The sequence below is a fragment of the Typopeltis vanoorti genome, chromosome 18, assembly GCF_054136105.1.
Source record: "Typopeltis vanoorti isolate ZY-2024b chromosome 18, IOZ_Tvanoo_1.0, whole genome shotgun sequence".
NCBI classification, from domain to species: domain Eukaryota; kingdom Metazoa; phylum Arthropoda; class Arachnida; order Uropygi; family Thelyphonidae; genus Typopeltis; species Typopeltis vanoorti.
This window is the reverse complement of record NC_143566.1, coordinates 101,867,222-101,883,160: the sequence shown is the minus strand read 5'-3', so window position 1 is coordinate 101,883,160 and position 15,939 is coordinate 101,867,222. Positions and strand designations below refer to the sequence as shown.

The following is a 15,939-nucleotide window of genomic DNA, read 5'->3' as shown; positions in this document are numbered from 1 at the left end:
ACACGACTACCAACACACAAAGCCATCTGCCGTTCACCACTGCGGTATTTTTTATCTGTAAATTGCGCGTGTCATCGCAAACAATTTACCTGCATGCGGGATGAGAAACTCTGCTACATCCGTATGAGATAGGCTAACTCACCTTCAATTGAAAAAATCATATAAAGATTGATGTCGTCATCACGAAATGGAACTCAGCGTTTTTCCACTCGAAGAGTGGCCTGTTCCTTCATTCTTCCATTAGCGCTACGAAGGCAATTTAAATTTAATTTAGTTTAGATATTTTAATAGAATTTCATTTAATTTAGATACAGAGCTACATCACAATGACTACATGATTATTCTGTTTTTTTTTTTTTTTGTATGAATTTAAATGAAATTACTCTAGGACGTTATCTCTCCCATGGGTTTTTTCTTACACGCTCTACTGTGCAAAATTGGAGACTCAAGAAGAAAATCCATACATTTGCTTTTTTTTTCTCTTTTTTTTTTTTTTTTTTCGCAGTGCTTTCTGTTTGTTAAATTATTGTGTTTGACCAAACCTTGTGGGAGAAAAGCAATCGGAGAAATGGTCAAAATTTACAAGATGATTCTACTTCTTCTTCTTCTTCTTCTGCAGCTTCTCCCACTTAAGTGGGGTCACTGTTGATGATGAGTCTCCTCCACATCCTCCTGTCTTGGGCTGTCACCACATCCAAGTTCTTCCTCCTCCAGTCCTCTTCTACCAGCTCCCTCCATCTCTTCTTTGGCCACCCACGCTTCCTCCTTCCTTGCAAATTCATCTGCATGACCCTTCTTCCCACATATTCGTCCTCCCTCCTCATCACATGACCAAACCATCTCAGCCTTGCCTCCTGTATCTTCGCTCCTAAGTTCGTAACTTTCACTGCTCCCCTTACATAGTCATTTCTCAGACGATCCTTTCTGGTCACACCGCACATCCACCTAAGCATTATTCTCTCTGCTACTTCCATCCTGCTGATGTAATTTTTCCTCAGGGCCACAGTTTCTATACCATACATCATAGCTAGCCTCACTACTTCCTATAGATATTGCCTTTCAGATTAATCGGCACCCTCTCATCGCATAACACTCCAGCCATCTCCCTCCAGTTCCAACCCACTTATATCCTGCATCCCACTTCCTTCTCAGCTCCTCCATCTTCTTCCACTGCTGAACCTAAATATCTGAAGTCCCTCACCTTCCTGACGACATTTCCTTCCAGCTCCAGATCTGTCTCCTGGCCACCGCCCACTGTGAACACGTATACTCTGTCTTACTTCTGCTCAGTCTCATACCTCTTTCGTCCAGTACTTTTCTCCATCTTTCCAGTTTAGTTCCCACTTCTTCTCTTGAATCTGCGTATCATCCTACAACATTATCAAAAGCGCATCTGCTCTCACCTCCTCCGTCACCACCTCCATCACAATTTTAAACAGAAACGGACTTAATGCTGACCTCTGATGCAAACCAACTGTTATTTGAAAACTTTCTGTCTGTCCCAGAAAGGTCCAAACACTTGTCTTCACATTTCTGTACATCTCCCGCAACAACCTGACATATTTCTCTGGAACCTTCTTCTCCCTCAGATACCTCCAGACTTCTTGCCTTGGCACTCTATCGTATGCTTTCTCCATATCAATAAATGCCAGATGTAGCTCCCGTTGTTTCTCTCAAAACCTTTCCATCATCTGCCATAACCCAAAGATAGCATCTGTTATTGATCTACCAAGCATGAAGCTAATTTGTTCATTTGCAATCTCCACCTCCTTCCTCAATCTTCCATCAAGAACCCTTTCTAGGATTTTCATTGTGTGGGACATCAACTTTATTACTCTGTAATTTTTACAGTCTTGTGTATCCCATTTACCCTTGTAGACTGGGACAAGAGTATTCTCCCTCCATTCCTCTGGTATATTTTCCTGTTGGCAAACTTTCATGAACAGGTCCCACAGCAGGTCAATTCCCTTTTCCACCAGTGCCTTCCATGCCTCCACTGGAATCCTGTTGGGGCCCACCGAATTTCCATTCCTCATCCTCTTCATGGCCTCCATCACTTCCACTCTACTGATGTTCTGCACGATCCCCTCAGAAGGCTGCCCAACTTCTCTGAGTCCTTGCATTTTCCTCATTCGAAAGTCCCTCAAAGTATATTCTCCATCTGTTTCTTATGTCCACGTCCCTCCATAATACTCTTCCTTCAGCATCTTTGATCTGCCTCACATGTTAGATGTCCTTTGCTGCTTTATTTCTACATTTCACTTGTTGGTAAATTTTTCTGTCCTTCCTTTGTTTCTAATTGATCATACAGATCTTGATATGCCATGGCCTTCACCTGTGTCACAACTCTTGGCTTCTTGCTTTCTCTCTCTCTTTACACCTCTCTATCCCCCTCCACTCTTGACTCATCCCACTTCTGCTTTGTCTTCCTCTTTGCTGTCACTGCCACTTGCGGACATTATTATTCCACCACCAACCCTCCTTGTGCTCTCTAATCTTTCCAGATGTCTCACTAAGCACCTCGATTGCACAGCTCAGGATTACTTTTGAATTATGTTTCCACCAATCTTGTACACTTTCCAGTCCATCCGATATCCTCTCTAACACCCTCTCCCCAAAAGGTTTCCTCACACTCTCTTCTTTTAAGCAAAATTACTTAATTGTCTTCATCCCATGGCTTCCAGAGGTTGTTATCTCCGATCTTATTTTAAAGTCTGCGCACAGCAGTCGGTGTTGCTGTGCCACTTGATCTGTTGGAATTACTTTACAATTTGTCTCAACCTTAAGATGTTTTCTTCTAGTCAAAATGTAGTCAATCTGTGAACTGTTGTTACCACTCCTAAATGTTATCAAATGTTCTTCCCTGTTGTAGAAAAACGAGTTCACAATTGCCAGGTCAAACGCTACTGCAAAAGTCTACAACCCTCTCTCCTTTCTGTTTCATCATTCCCACTCCGTGGCCACCATGCACCTTTTCACAGTCTCTATTCTGTCTTCCTGTGTGTCTGTTCAAGTCTCGTCCGGCAATCGCCATCTCATTTTCTTCCAGTACCCTCATTTCTTCATCTAACACGTTCCAGAATTCATCTTTCTCCTCTACTGTACAGCCAAATTGTGGGGCATATACACGTAATACGACCACCCGCTCTTCTCCAAGACCCAATTTCATTTGCATGATCCTGTCGTTCCTTCTACCCACTTCCAGTAATTTGCCCTTCATTCTGCCACACACCACAATTCCTACACCATTTCTTCCCTCGTTATTCGCTCCAGAGTAGAACAATTTATATCCATCTCCCAGTTCCTTTGCCTTTCTCCTTCCACCTTGTCTCCTTCACACATTAAATGTCCAACTTCCTCTTCCTCGTCATGTGTGTCACCTCTCTTGCCCTTCCAGTCATGCTTCCAACATTCAGTTTTCCCACTCGCAACGTCCTCTACACCTGCTGGGGTCGCTTCTTTAACCGCACCCGCCCTTGATGCGCTAGCCCTCGTCCACTTTTCGCAGCTGTAGGGCGATGCGGCTGTGCGTCGCTTAAGGGGTACGCCCTAGCCCTTGTATCATTTTCTCTTTGACTCGTATCATAGCTAGAGCTGATTGATGATTCTACTATATTTTAAAATATAATTTAACGAAACTGGAGAAAACTAATAGCAAAAAGCTATTACATGATGAATGCAATACTGAAAACATTACACTTAAATAGAAAAAAATTATCACATATAATTATATGCGATATTTCCTGTTTAGACGTTAGTCCTTATGAATTAATATTGTTGGTTAGGTTAGAATTAGACAGAGGCAACTAACACTATGAAATCTGTTAACTGTAACATCATGTGATCATTTTTGTTTACCTCATTATATTTCTAAGTGTTCAGAGAAATCAATATTACCATCTTTGTTTCCCTCTTCTGGACGAAGAGAAGGACAAAGTAGGTAGCATTTTGTTATCCAATGAAGTAGTGCATTGCCAAAACCTAGCTACCCAAAATCCTTAGGGTGTAGGAAAGATTTCTGGGAATCCTTGTCAGTGCAACGTGTTGGTCTGACAACTTTCGCAATCCTGATCTTTAAATATCTTACTCAATCCTGAAACTACAATACTAGAAAACATAACTTAATTCACTGGTTATAGTACTACTATACCACAAACAAATCACGGCAAAAATATAAAAATATCCGAAAGTGGATTTTTAACAAACAATCAAACAAGCAATAAAAAACATCGGAATCCTTTGAATGTAACGTAAACGAAAAAACATTCTTTGACGAAATTCGCTCTAAGAATGAATAAACTCTGTTCAAATTATGCAGACTCAAAATTTCCAAGAAATATAACACTGTGTGCCAAAGCATTATCTTATTTATTCATGTTATTGCAGCTATTTTAATTAGAACTACACATATATTTAGCAATGGGACCTATAAACCCTAGGGAGATAGCTACGATAATAATTTCTACTGAATCCGAATGTATCGCCATCGCAATAGCTCTAATCACCTACCCAATCACGGAGTCTGTTCACATCCTGCTATTCGGCTACACCAGCTTAACTCCTTATACTTTCCTAAACTTTTCGTAATCTGCAACCAACTTCATATCTCCAGTTAAACTTCCCAATATCAATATCATAGAAGTTTATAGCAATGACCCTAAAGCAGATTTATATAGAACACTACTAGTGAGTTTCCTCTTTCGAGATTCGCTCCCTCACACACTCCGATATTTATCTAGTAGCCAATGTCCTATTCATTTCATTATTTTTTATTATTTAATTCCATCTCTTTAAGTTTAATTCAATCTCTTCCCACCATCAATCCATTCTCTACGATTCCTTCTACAATGAAGTTATCATTATGTTCCGCTTATGAGGATTAAATACCTTGTGATTTGCTTGTTGAATATGTCGACTATATCCTTTGCTGTAATTACCAATCTACCATTTTCATCGACTAACATCACTCTTTCTTCTACTTGCTACATATCGAAAGAAGTGTCTTGGATTTTTTTTGACCAAGTTAGCCAATTGCTACTCCTGCTGCATTTTAGTTATATTGTAGTTACTAACCGAGAAACTTCCTAGACTTTAAAATCCTTATGAAACTGATTTTTGACGTTCTTTTTATGCTCCTTTCCTAATTCCTTCATCTTCATGGTGACAAGTTTAATCTCTTAATTCATTCATTTTAAAACCTTACTTAACTTTCTGACTTTCAGAACCCATTTAGACATTGTTGATATTAAATAGATCTTCATAGTCCAAGTAGCATCGATTTCCTTTATGCTTAACTTCTCATTCCATGCTACAGATCCAGCTGCCATCTCAAGTTTTTCATATTTATATATCCTTTCCTAACGGAAATCCACATATGACGAACCACCACATAGGTAATCACCTCATGGTCACTATTGCTAACACTCCATTCACTGCCACATCCAGTAGTAATGTGATTAGATCTAAACTGGACTATCCCGATTTTTATTATTAAATTATATATTTAGTTTAATCCTTTATCCAAATGTAAGCAAACAAAACTTGCACCTGAAATATTTTCAGGACTGGGGAAACTTGTGGTGAAGCTGGGCTGAGTTCTGATCACTTTTCTTAGTATCCCATAATGCAAAGCAAATCTCCTTGCGGACATGTATAATGCTATGCATTATGTGAAGGGTCACTACCCAGACCGTTTTCGACCTTTATTGAAGTCCCATGGTGATACTAATCTGGAAGTAATAGAGAAGTCATATCTCCATATGGCAGTTGCCAAAAGGTGTCACGCATTATTAAATTAATCTGGATTAGAGAAAGATCTTGGAAATTTTTTCCACTTGGCTAGACTATAAATTATATATTTAGTTTAATCCTTTATCCAAGTGTAAACAAATTCCACGAGTTGCCCCAGTCCTGAAGATACTTCAGGTGCAAACTTTGTTTGCTTACACTTGGATAAAGAATTAAACTGAATATATAATTTATAGTCTAACCGAGTAGGGGAAAAACTTCCAACATCTTTCTCTAATCCAGATTAATTTAGCAATAAGGTGTGACACCTTTTGGCAACTGGCATATAGAAATATGACTTCTGAATTGCTTCAACCTTGGTGTCACCTCTGGATCTGGCTCCCACTGACGAGACCTGTAAGGGTCAAAATCGGTTGGAGGCGTGGGTGATGGACAGCAATGTTGTATCCAATGAAGTTCTAACTGAGGCTTGGCTGTTGCTGTTACCCCTCAGATGAAATATGAGCGGTTCTGCTTGGTGGTGAGGTGAGCCTGCCACTGGGTAGAGCCAAACGCTGAGAGTTCCTCTCAGTGACAGGGTAAGCCTGTTACTGAGATCCCCAGATCACCCAACAATGAGTTGGGTGATCTGGGGGTTCTCACGAGTTTTTGTAGAGGTAACCCCACTCTTAATACAGGAAAACAGGTCTGGGTAGTGACCCTTCCCATAATGCATAGTATTATACATGTCCGCAAGGGGATGTGCTTTGCATTATGGAACACTAAGGAAAGTGATGAGAACTCAGTCCACCTTTTCCTCGAGTTGCCCCAGTCCTGAAGACACTTCAGGCGCAAACTTTGCTTGCTACACCTGGATAAAGGATTAAACTAAATACAGTATATAATTTATAGTATAATCAAGTGGAAAAAAACTTCCAAGATTTTTATTATTATTCTGAGTAACCCAGAAGAAGCCTATAGCATATGTGGCGAAACTAGCCGGTTTAACTACCCATATTATCACCACCTATTAAACCCAGTGTCAATTATCATTTGTCACATTATTTTCATATATTTATCCGATTTATTCAATTTATTTAAACTGAAAATAAATTATTGACAACACTCGTACAAGTTGCGCACTCCCTGTCTTCTGGTATAAAACAAGTCGTATGGTATTTATTGAAAAAGAGAACCTAAATGGATTCGTTAAGGATGGGTAAATTAATAGAAAAAGGGATTATTATAAATCTATCTTTATTTCATAGACGAATGTACAGAAACTTAGCTTATGAGAATATGAGAATACAATTCTCTCCATCGGAGTTGACTTTGACTTGTAGTAGGTAAAAGGCACGAGCTCTGTCCAGCAGCTCAAGCTTCATTCGCGTGACAGTATTTCAAACAGCTGGTTTACATCAGTAACTAGGCAGAAACCTTAAGAGGACGAAAAGCACGATTTAATAATGTAGTAATCCTATGTCAGATATATATAAGTTTTCTGCTTAGTTTCTGATGAGAACCAATAGTTCTTTTGCTCATTTAGGAAAATAACCTACTATAGGTGGTTCAATCTCAGGTGTATGGACTCATCATAAAAAGTTAAGTTATAATGGAGGGAAGAAAATCAGTAATGCGCACATCAGTGGGCGAAGAAAGGTCATATTGAGTAATGAATCCTGGGAGAATATTATTGCGACAACTACACGAAGCTAGGGAGCCATCACGTTAGCCCATTTTTTATTTTTATTGATTTATAATGGACACATTGCTTTCTTAGCAAGACAGAGGACTGATACACATCGAATAAAAGCGTAAGCAATCCACTAGTCCATTATTATACACTAGTTGATTAAAAGTAGATATAATTAATTGTACAAACTATAGGACTTACACGAGCCTTGGCATTCGATATCCACTTTCCAACCACGGCCAGTATTTGATATTGCTTTGCAGTTCTTTGGCACATATTTCCAAGATAGAGGACGCTGTGTTAGGAGGGGATCTTGACAAACTTCTGAGGTTATTATGTCTACTGGAGACTGCTGCTTGCCAGCTGCCTGGGGATACATCTTTCCCCATTCAGCTGGACCTGCAATCAGTAAAAAAATATTTAAAATCAAAGTAGAAACAAAGCTAACGTACAGGTTATTCTATAATTCCATGAAATTTCATCAGAAGCAGTCAATATATTTATTTTTATTAGATAATGTCGAAATATTGAGCTTCGTAGCGCAGTTGGTTTAGAAGAGCCTTTTGGTTGGAAAGTCGTAGGTTCAAATCCCGTTTATGCATGAGGAATCAGATGTTTTCTATCAAATGGTGAGATAGCCGGTCTCATAAGGTGGTGATGGTTTTTCTTTCCTCAAAGCAAGCAAACTGGCCAGAAGAACATACGTAATACGCATATAGGACACTACGGGATTAAAGATTAATTACCTAGTTCGTTCGGTTTTGGTTTGGAACGCCTACATGGTGAAGTGTGGGTCTACGCTTGTGCGTAAATCAGAAAGAAGCAGTGGCGTAGCTAAGGGGTGTGTTCAAAGTGTCGCCGGGGTCGGTTCGCCCCGGTCAGCACTTTGAACCATGTTAAACTTTTGCGGTTAATTCTAAAATACAGTCTCGAGAACTCAGTTCCAAATATTATAATACTACTTTGAATTTTCCTCACAATTGCTGTAAGTGTTGCTAGTTGTGAGAGCAGTTTTTCTAAATAAAATTTGATAAAGATTACCTACATTACTATAAAATAGACTTCGCCAATGTCTTCGACGATTTTGCTAACAGAAAAAGCAAGAAAAATAACATTTCAGAATGTGGAAATTAAAGTTTTACTTCAGAAATAAATATAGTGATTTAATTTATTTTTCTATATGTCGTTTTGACTTTTTGTAATATTTTTGGTGTGTATTGAGAGGGACGGCAAACAGAGGGATCTCCCCAGGCGGCAACAACTCTAGCTACGCCACTGGAAGAAAGAAGTGTTGGAATCACACATAAAAGCATTTCAAATTGCATTTATTATAGTCAAGTAGTGCGCTGGTTGGCCCATTCATGTCTAATATGGAGCGACATCCATATAGATTTACATATGTATTATATCATAGAGAAACTGCATGGTTAATCTGAAGGAAAAAAAAAAGAAATTATGTCAGTTTTTTTATGTGTTTCCTGGAACCCATGAAAGTTTGTGCACCGATAGTACAATTAGCAGGGGGAGAACGAAGGGTTTTTCTATCTTTACTGTTTTTTAATAATTTCTTTATTCATTTTTCAAATAGGAAATTTTACCAAGCCACTTCTCACCTCCAATAAGATTAACAGTGGTCTGTTTTATCAGAAAATAGAAATGTTTCCTTTCTTAAAGTCAGTGATCTCATGTTTTAATTTTTGGGACTTCGAGATGGTCGTCACATAACACTTGAAGTAATTTTAAAATACTCACAAAACTACAAGACGAATTGCGCAAACATCGGGAAAAAAAAATAAAAATAAGGCTTCAGCGAAATTCAAGATTAGGAAAACAATCGAAAAGCAGGTACATTTAAAGACAAAAAAGAAGGTACATGTTAAGCGAAATGAAAGGACATTAAAAATCAATTATTATTTCGAAGCCAAATAAATGCATCGTAAACGTTTCGAAACTGCCCAGAGAGCTTAAGGAAATACAACTTTTGTCTGTATCGAAGTTGCTTTGAAATTGCAGAGGGTTTTGCATTTGGCTCTTAGGTTATTTCTTATCATGAAATAAGGGAATCTTGAAGAAACTAAATCAATAAATTATTCATTTATTTTTTGCAATGTCGAATAAGTATTGTATAATTCCAGTTTTTGCACATTGATTTGTGTGAGGATCTCGAATAGGATGTGTTTGCAATGTCCACATAAGTCAGTCTTATGCTGGACGCCTAGAGCGCGTTGCGTCAATAATACTTCCTGCTGAGAAAGCTTTTTTCTCTAATGACCTTAATGTTTCACGTCAAAGAGCAGACTTATTGTGCTTTTATGTTTTCCTAATTCCTTCCACTTTCATTCTCTCTTGCTATTATGATCCCAAAGGCTAGTGACAAGTCTCTCTTACAATAACTTATACCAGGGCCGAATTTAGATTTGCTGAGGCCCCCTACTGTTTTAAATTACATCAGCTGGTCTCAGAAAAATTTAAAATATATACTCCTTTTTAATATATGAAAATATATTGTCTTTTAATTTTTATTAAAAAATAATAAAGTATGCGTTTACAAAATCACAGAAATAATTATATAATTAAAGGGTTTTAAAAACGACAAATAAGGCTAAAAAAAAAAAAAGACAAAATATCTCAATCACTTTTACAATGCGCCAAAATTATTTTAATGTTATATTTTGTATATTTAAAATTATTTAGAAATTATCATCGTGATATGTCTGACTTCATTTGAGTGATTTTTCTACGAATATTTTTTTATCAATTTTTATATATATTTTTTTTGTTTTATTTATTTGACGCCCCGGCAGATTGCGAAGCCCTAAGCTGTAGCTTTTTTAGCTTATACGTAAAACCGGTACTGACTTATACCCATCACTCTGCCTACGTTCTTCAAGCAAATAGAAGAAAAAACATTACATAACATGAAATTTTACTGTAAAGACTTTTATGTTTTATATACAAGTTTTAATTTTTATATACAAGGTAGATAAAAATTTAAAGTCACACAAGTGTTTTAGATGCATTTTATAATATTGCGAAATTTGCTAATGATGGTTGATTTCAAAATTAAAATTGCTCACGAGCTTCACAGCTCAAAATTTAGTGTAGCGCCATATAGTACCTAAAAGATTATTCCATGAGAAATTCCTTTTTAAAGTACTAGATGGCGCCCCACTGAATTTTCGAAGCAAGGTAAAAAAAATGACTGAATCTGACTCATTTTATAACAGGTGGTGAAACAGAAATGTAAAGTGGGGTATACAGCTGTTTGATAGTAGAATTAATTAGCCTCAGAAGCATGCTTCCTTTCTACCTACTTTTTTAATATTTTTTTTTTTTTCATCCAACAGATTGAACCGTGAAAGAGCATTGACAAGAGACCGTACTTGACCGACATGTTAACTGGAACAAACAGTCACGGGTTTTACATTCGAAAAACTTCTGTAGAGTTTAGGTGAAAGTGACGCTTATCAGTTGTTTTATTTTATGTACTGCAAAACATTAGACTCGCGAGAAAAATCTTTCATCGCACTTGACTTTTCGGGATATTTGATAATACTGATGGAATTTTATTCATCAATATTTTATTCAATGATCTTTATTAGACAATAACATTTTTTTGTTTTCCAGGCTTCTTTCTCCAATAATATGAATTGTAGTTTCAAACATATTGAAATTATTCTAAAGTATTCTAACTAATACTTTCTTTTTAGCGGTTTGGGTTACCGCATGACACTTCCAAAAGCAAGTTACGTCATTGAAAAAAAAAGTTAAGTAAATCCATTGAAATATCACAATCATGTTAATATTAAAATAAATATTTTGACCGCTTAAATATATTAATTTTAATAAATATAAAAATTAAAATATTTAAATATTCTGAAATAAATCTAAATTGAATAACTAATAATGATAAATTTAAAAATATTAAAAAATTAATACGAACTAGACAGATAAATGTAAATTTGATAAAACAAAATTCCATAAGTAATTTTATATATATATATATATTTAGAATGAAATATGAGTGATAATTTACTCAAAACACGGCGATAAGCTTTGAGTCCCAGTAAAAGACATCCCTTGTAAAGATTTTTGGCATTCTAGATTGGATTCGAATCCAGGTGTTTCTTCACCACTGTTATTACTGAAGCCACGGAGAGAAGGTGAGATCCCTTGCGTTTATGCACAAGTAGGGTTATATAAGCTATATAAGTTATACGCTGCAAAAGTCGTGATAATCACAAATTACGTTTCTTTCTTTCTTTCTTTTTTTTTTTTTTTTTTTAATTAAGAAACAAAAATTTACTCTGGGCTTAACATAACATAATTTGAAAGTTAATTTGAGGTACATTAATTACAGAGTGTCACGTGCTCTGATGAGGGTGGTCTGAAAAGTTCTCGGCCTAGACCATAGATGGCAACACTATCGGCAAGATTTTTTTTCTAAGTTGGTACACATGTCATAAGCATCAAGTAGTTTGTTTTATAAAGCTGTGTGAAGCAAAATTGTTGTCTGTATCCCTTGAAATGGATAAAATTGGGTATCGTGCAGTTATAATATTCTCTGTAAAAGAAGGTTTAACGCCAACAGAAATTCATTCGAAGTTCATAAAAGTTTATGGGCCCTCTTCTCCTTCGCTTTCGACAATTAAGAAATGGGTTTTCTTAGCCCATTTCTTAGAGTTTAAATGTGTCCGTACCAGATTTGAAGATGGTCCAAAAAGTGTAACAACACAAGAATCATTGATCAAGTTCACGATATGATATTGGTTGACTGGCGAGTCAAAGTGTGTGAAATTGCTGAGACTATAGATATTTCAAAAGAACGTGTGTTTCCAATGAAAAAGCTTTGCGCAAGATGGGTGACGCATTTGCATGAAAATCTCTGAACAGTGCTTGGAACGTTTTAACAAGAATAAAACTGATTTTGTGCGGCGATTTATTACTATGGATGAGACTTGAATTCACCATTACTCAGCAGAATCCAAACAGCAGACAAAACAGTGGACAGAAGCCAAAGAAGACAAAGTCGGTTCCATCAGCAAGAAAGATCATGGCATCGGTGTTTTGGGTAATTAATAAACAAAATGCTAAAGGCATTTTGTTTATTAATTATCTTGATATCTTGAAAAGGGTAAAACAATAACCGGGGAATATTATTCCGATCCTTTAACCAGACTGGACGAAAAAAATTCGTGAGAAAAGATCCGGTTTGTAGAGAAAAAAATCATCTTTCATCAAGACAATGCACCTGCGCACAAAGGTGTTTTGTTTTTGCCAATGGGAAAATTAAGGGATCTGCACTATGAATTGTTGTAACATCCACCCAATTCCCCAGATTTGGCTTCCTTCACCAAATATTGACTTCTATCTCTTCACCAAACTAAAACTCTTCCTTGCTGGTCAGCGTTTTTTTTTTTTTTCGAATCAAGAGGTGATTGCAGCTGTAGAGGGGTATTTTGCAGATCTTACTAAGAATCACGGGACGTGATAATGGCTCTGGAGCATCGTTGGAATAAAGGTGTTAGTCTTAAGGGAGATTATGTTGAAAAATAAAAATAATTTCGAAATTATAAATTCGTTTTTTAAATTGTTATGCGGAGAACTTTTCAGACCACCCTCATATTTCAGTGTCACACTATGGCGACTGATTTCAACTACATATATTACGATTAGTTGGAAAATTGTTTTAAGCTGTTTTATTTGTAGCTTCGGTACTTTAATCTTATCTAGCAACCAAGCATCAGACGCTAATGTTTCTGCTGTTCATTTAGTGTTTTATATTTAAGATTATTTGTCATCAATTTGAAACGATAAAATAATTTCAACTATAAAAAAAATGAAAGTTATAAAAATGTGAATTAGTTTTAACCCAACTCACTTATGGTAAGGTTATAACATTTGAGCCTGATGCAAGAATGTCAGTGTGAATTATCACCAATTGCAATTACGCTTCTGATAATTGAGTACGCCTACTGATTAACTGCAGCTGGAAAACCAATTTCTATTCAATTAGCACTCCAGTAGCGAGAATCAAAGCTTAATTATCATGTGCAGTTCTCAAATAATAATAATAAAAGACGAGAGTAAACTAAATTACGCAAAAAGTATTATTTATTAAAAACGCCATAAAGAATATTATATATTTAAAGACTTTTCGTTTTATTAAAAAAATAAATAAAACAACAATCAAACAATATTAATATTAAATAAAAAATAAAATAAAAATGAAATAAGAAAAAAAATTTAAATATATATATATACTTGATATTGGAAACAAATATTACTGCTAATAATGTACTAGAACTGTAATTTGACACTTGCATTATAATGAATATCAGCTAACGCCTTTTATCAACTGATGTGCATTATAATGTATGTGTCAAACTGCAATTGGAGTATACTATTATAGCAGTCTGTTTCCGATACCAAGTATAAATTAAAATTTTTGTTATTTTATTTATTTATTTATTATTATTATTTTATTTATTTTTTTAAGAAAATGAAAACTCTTAAGCCACTGCTATATGTTTTTTACGTTGCTTTCACTGGACTGACTTGTTTTTGAAAATCATACAAAAAAAGAAAAAGAAAAAATATGGGAATTATAAGTGAAATTACGGTGTTTCGTTTCAAGGTCGTTGGAGGAGGAAGGAAACAACAAAAATGAAGTTAATGCGTTCTAGGATAACTGGTCAGAAAAGGATGTGAAGAAATAACGTCCATTACATATAAGGTAATGTTCGCTATCTATTTATTATTATTTTTTTTTGACATATTCCATTTTTTCCTTTTTAACCAATGAGTTTAAGAATGTCAGTAAAATAACCTTGAAATGAAATGCAAGCATCAATTTCAAAAGTGCTATTTGTCTTTATATATTATAATAAATAAATACGCTTGCGAATTCTAGCAGAATATTTTTCACCAAAATATTTTAATGCCACCTATATTTGTCGTTCCGAAATATGACTTCATATTTTATAAGTGTGCTAGAATTGGCTTATTTGGAATTTGAAGAACTTTACATTAATAAAATATTTGCGTTAGGAAAGCTGAAGCGCACATTTTTGCAATGACGTTGATTGCTGATTGTATGTCGTCTGCGTAAAGTCCAGCAGACGTGACACGTGACCAGCAACATAAATGCAATTTTATGAAATAGTCGCTGCATTATTTTTCAACAGGTGGGAAGCGCGAAGCTAATCTAGAGGTTCCAACTGTTGAATTAGGTCTTGTTTGTATTGAAATGAAAAGCTTACCGGAATAAATTAAAACTTTCATTTTGCTTCCTTAACCGAAATGTAGGTGAGTCTACGTCACACTATAAATAATATTGCGCAGAAATAAAATAGAAAAAAAATCCAAGTTAAAATATAATGAAAAACACAAAACATGAAATGATATGCACAATGCTATGCAAAATAAATTATAAAGCTTTATGCAAAAACATTAAAAATACTATAAAATACCTTAAAATTATATTTAAAAAATCTGGAGTTTCAAGATAAACACTATTAAATCCAAGAACGAATACTTAACCCCGATGTACCAGGTTCTATTTATCTTGTAAATATATGTAGTACTTAGATAATTTATTAGCGGGAAATCTCTTTTACTAAGTAACGAAGTCGTACTTGACGAAAAGTTCAAATTGCTGCTCTGATAAATAACACTTAACTATGCATGGGGGACACTGAGGTAAACATGTTTACCCTAGTTTTTGTCGTAATTGCTGTAATTTGAAGTCGTTTCTCTTTTGTCGATAAACACAGGGTCTAAGCATGACAGGTCTTGATAGAAAACAAGGTAACTTCTGAAAACTTGATATAAATATCAAGAAAATGGGAATAGTTTCTTTTCGAGTTCCCACAATATTGAAAAAAATATATATACAATAAACGGATAATTTATTTGAAAATTTCAAGGTCATATCAATCGTAATTCTTATACATTTCCGTTCTATATTATTTCCCTCCTCAAACCCTACTAATCAATATTTTTTCTATCTTTCTAACGTTTATTCAACTAGCGTCATATTTTTCTGCTTTATTATCCTTCCAATGGCGTACTTATCAAGTCGTAATAGTCGAATTACTATCATCTTTTATAGACTAAGCCATTGTAATCTATCACTCGATGATATGACAGTGGTCTATCAGTTACCGCACAGACAAACCACCTGCACGCAAGTGAACACAAAACTTCCCTGCTATGGCTAGGAGTTTCCGATATGTATCACACGAGACAAAATTCAATAGTCCCAGTAGGAGAACATAAAGAACCTCGTAGTGTGTTGCAATCAAGGGTGTTGGGGGAAGATCCTCACGGTGGTCGAGCCCACCTACCGATGTTCGAGTTCCCGGAAATTCTGAGACGAGAAAGAGATAGAAAATTGTGTTTTATAAGAAGCTCAAACGATGGTTATCTACTGTGTCATTAACGCCTACACGAAATGCTCCCACCAATTAGATGAATTATGCGTCTAATAATGTACTGTATCTCGTATAAATGAGATT

General features: G+C 35.7%; 1 protein-coding gene across 2 annotated transcripts in view; it reads right to left on the bottom strand.

The window, feature by feature from the left end:
- The window catches only part of LOC150096991 (carbonic anhydrase 13-like), a 235,112-nt gene that overhangs the window by 129,830 nt on the left and 89,343 nt on the right, over nucleotides 1–15,939 (bottom strand). For both annotated transcript variants that reach the window (XM_090407994.1, XM_090407993.1), the window contains exon 2: nucleotides 7,622–7,819. In XM_090407994.1, coding sequence (XP_090264120.1) covers nucleotides 7,622–7,819 — 198 coding nt within the window. The remainder of the gene's footprint in view (nucleotides 1–7,621; nucleotides 7,820–15,939) is intronic.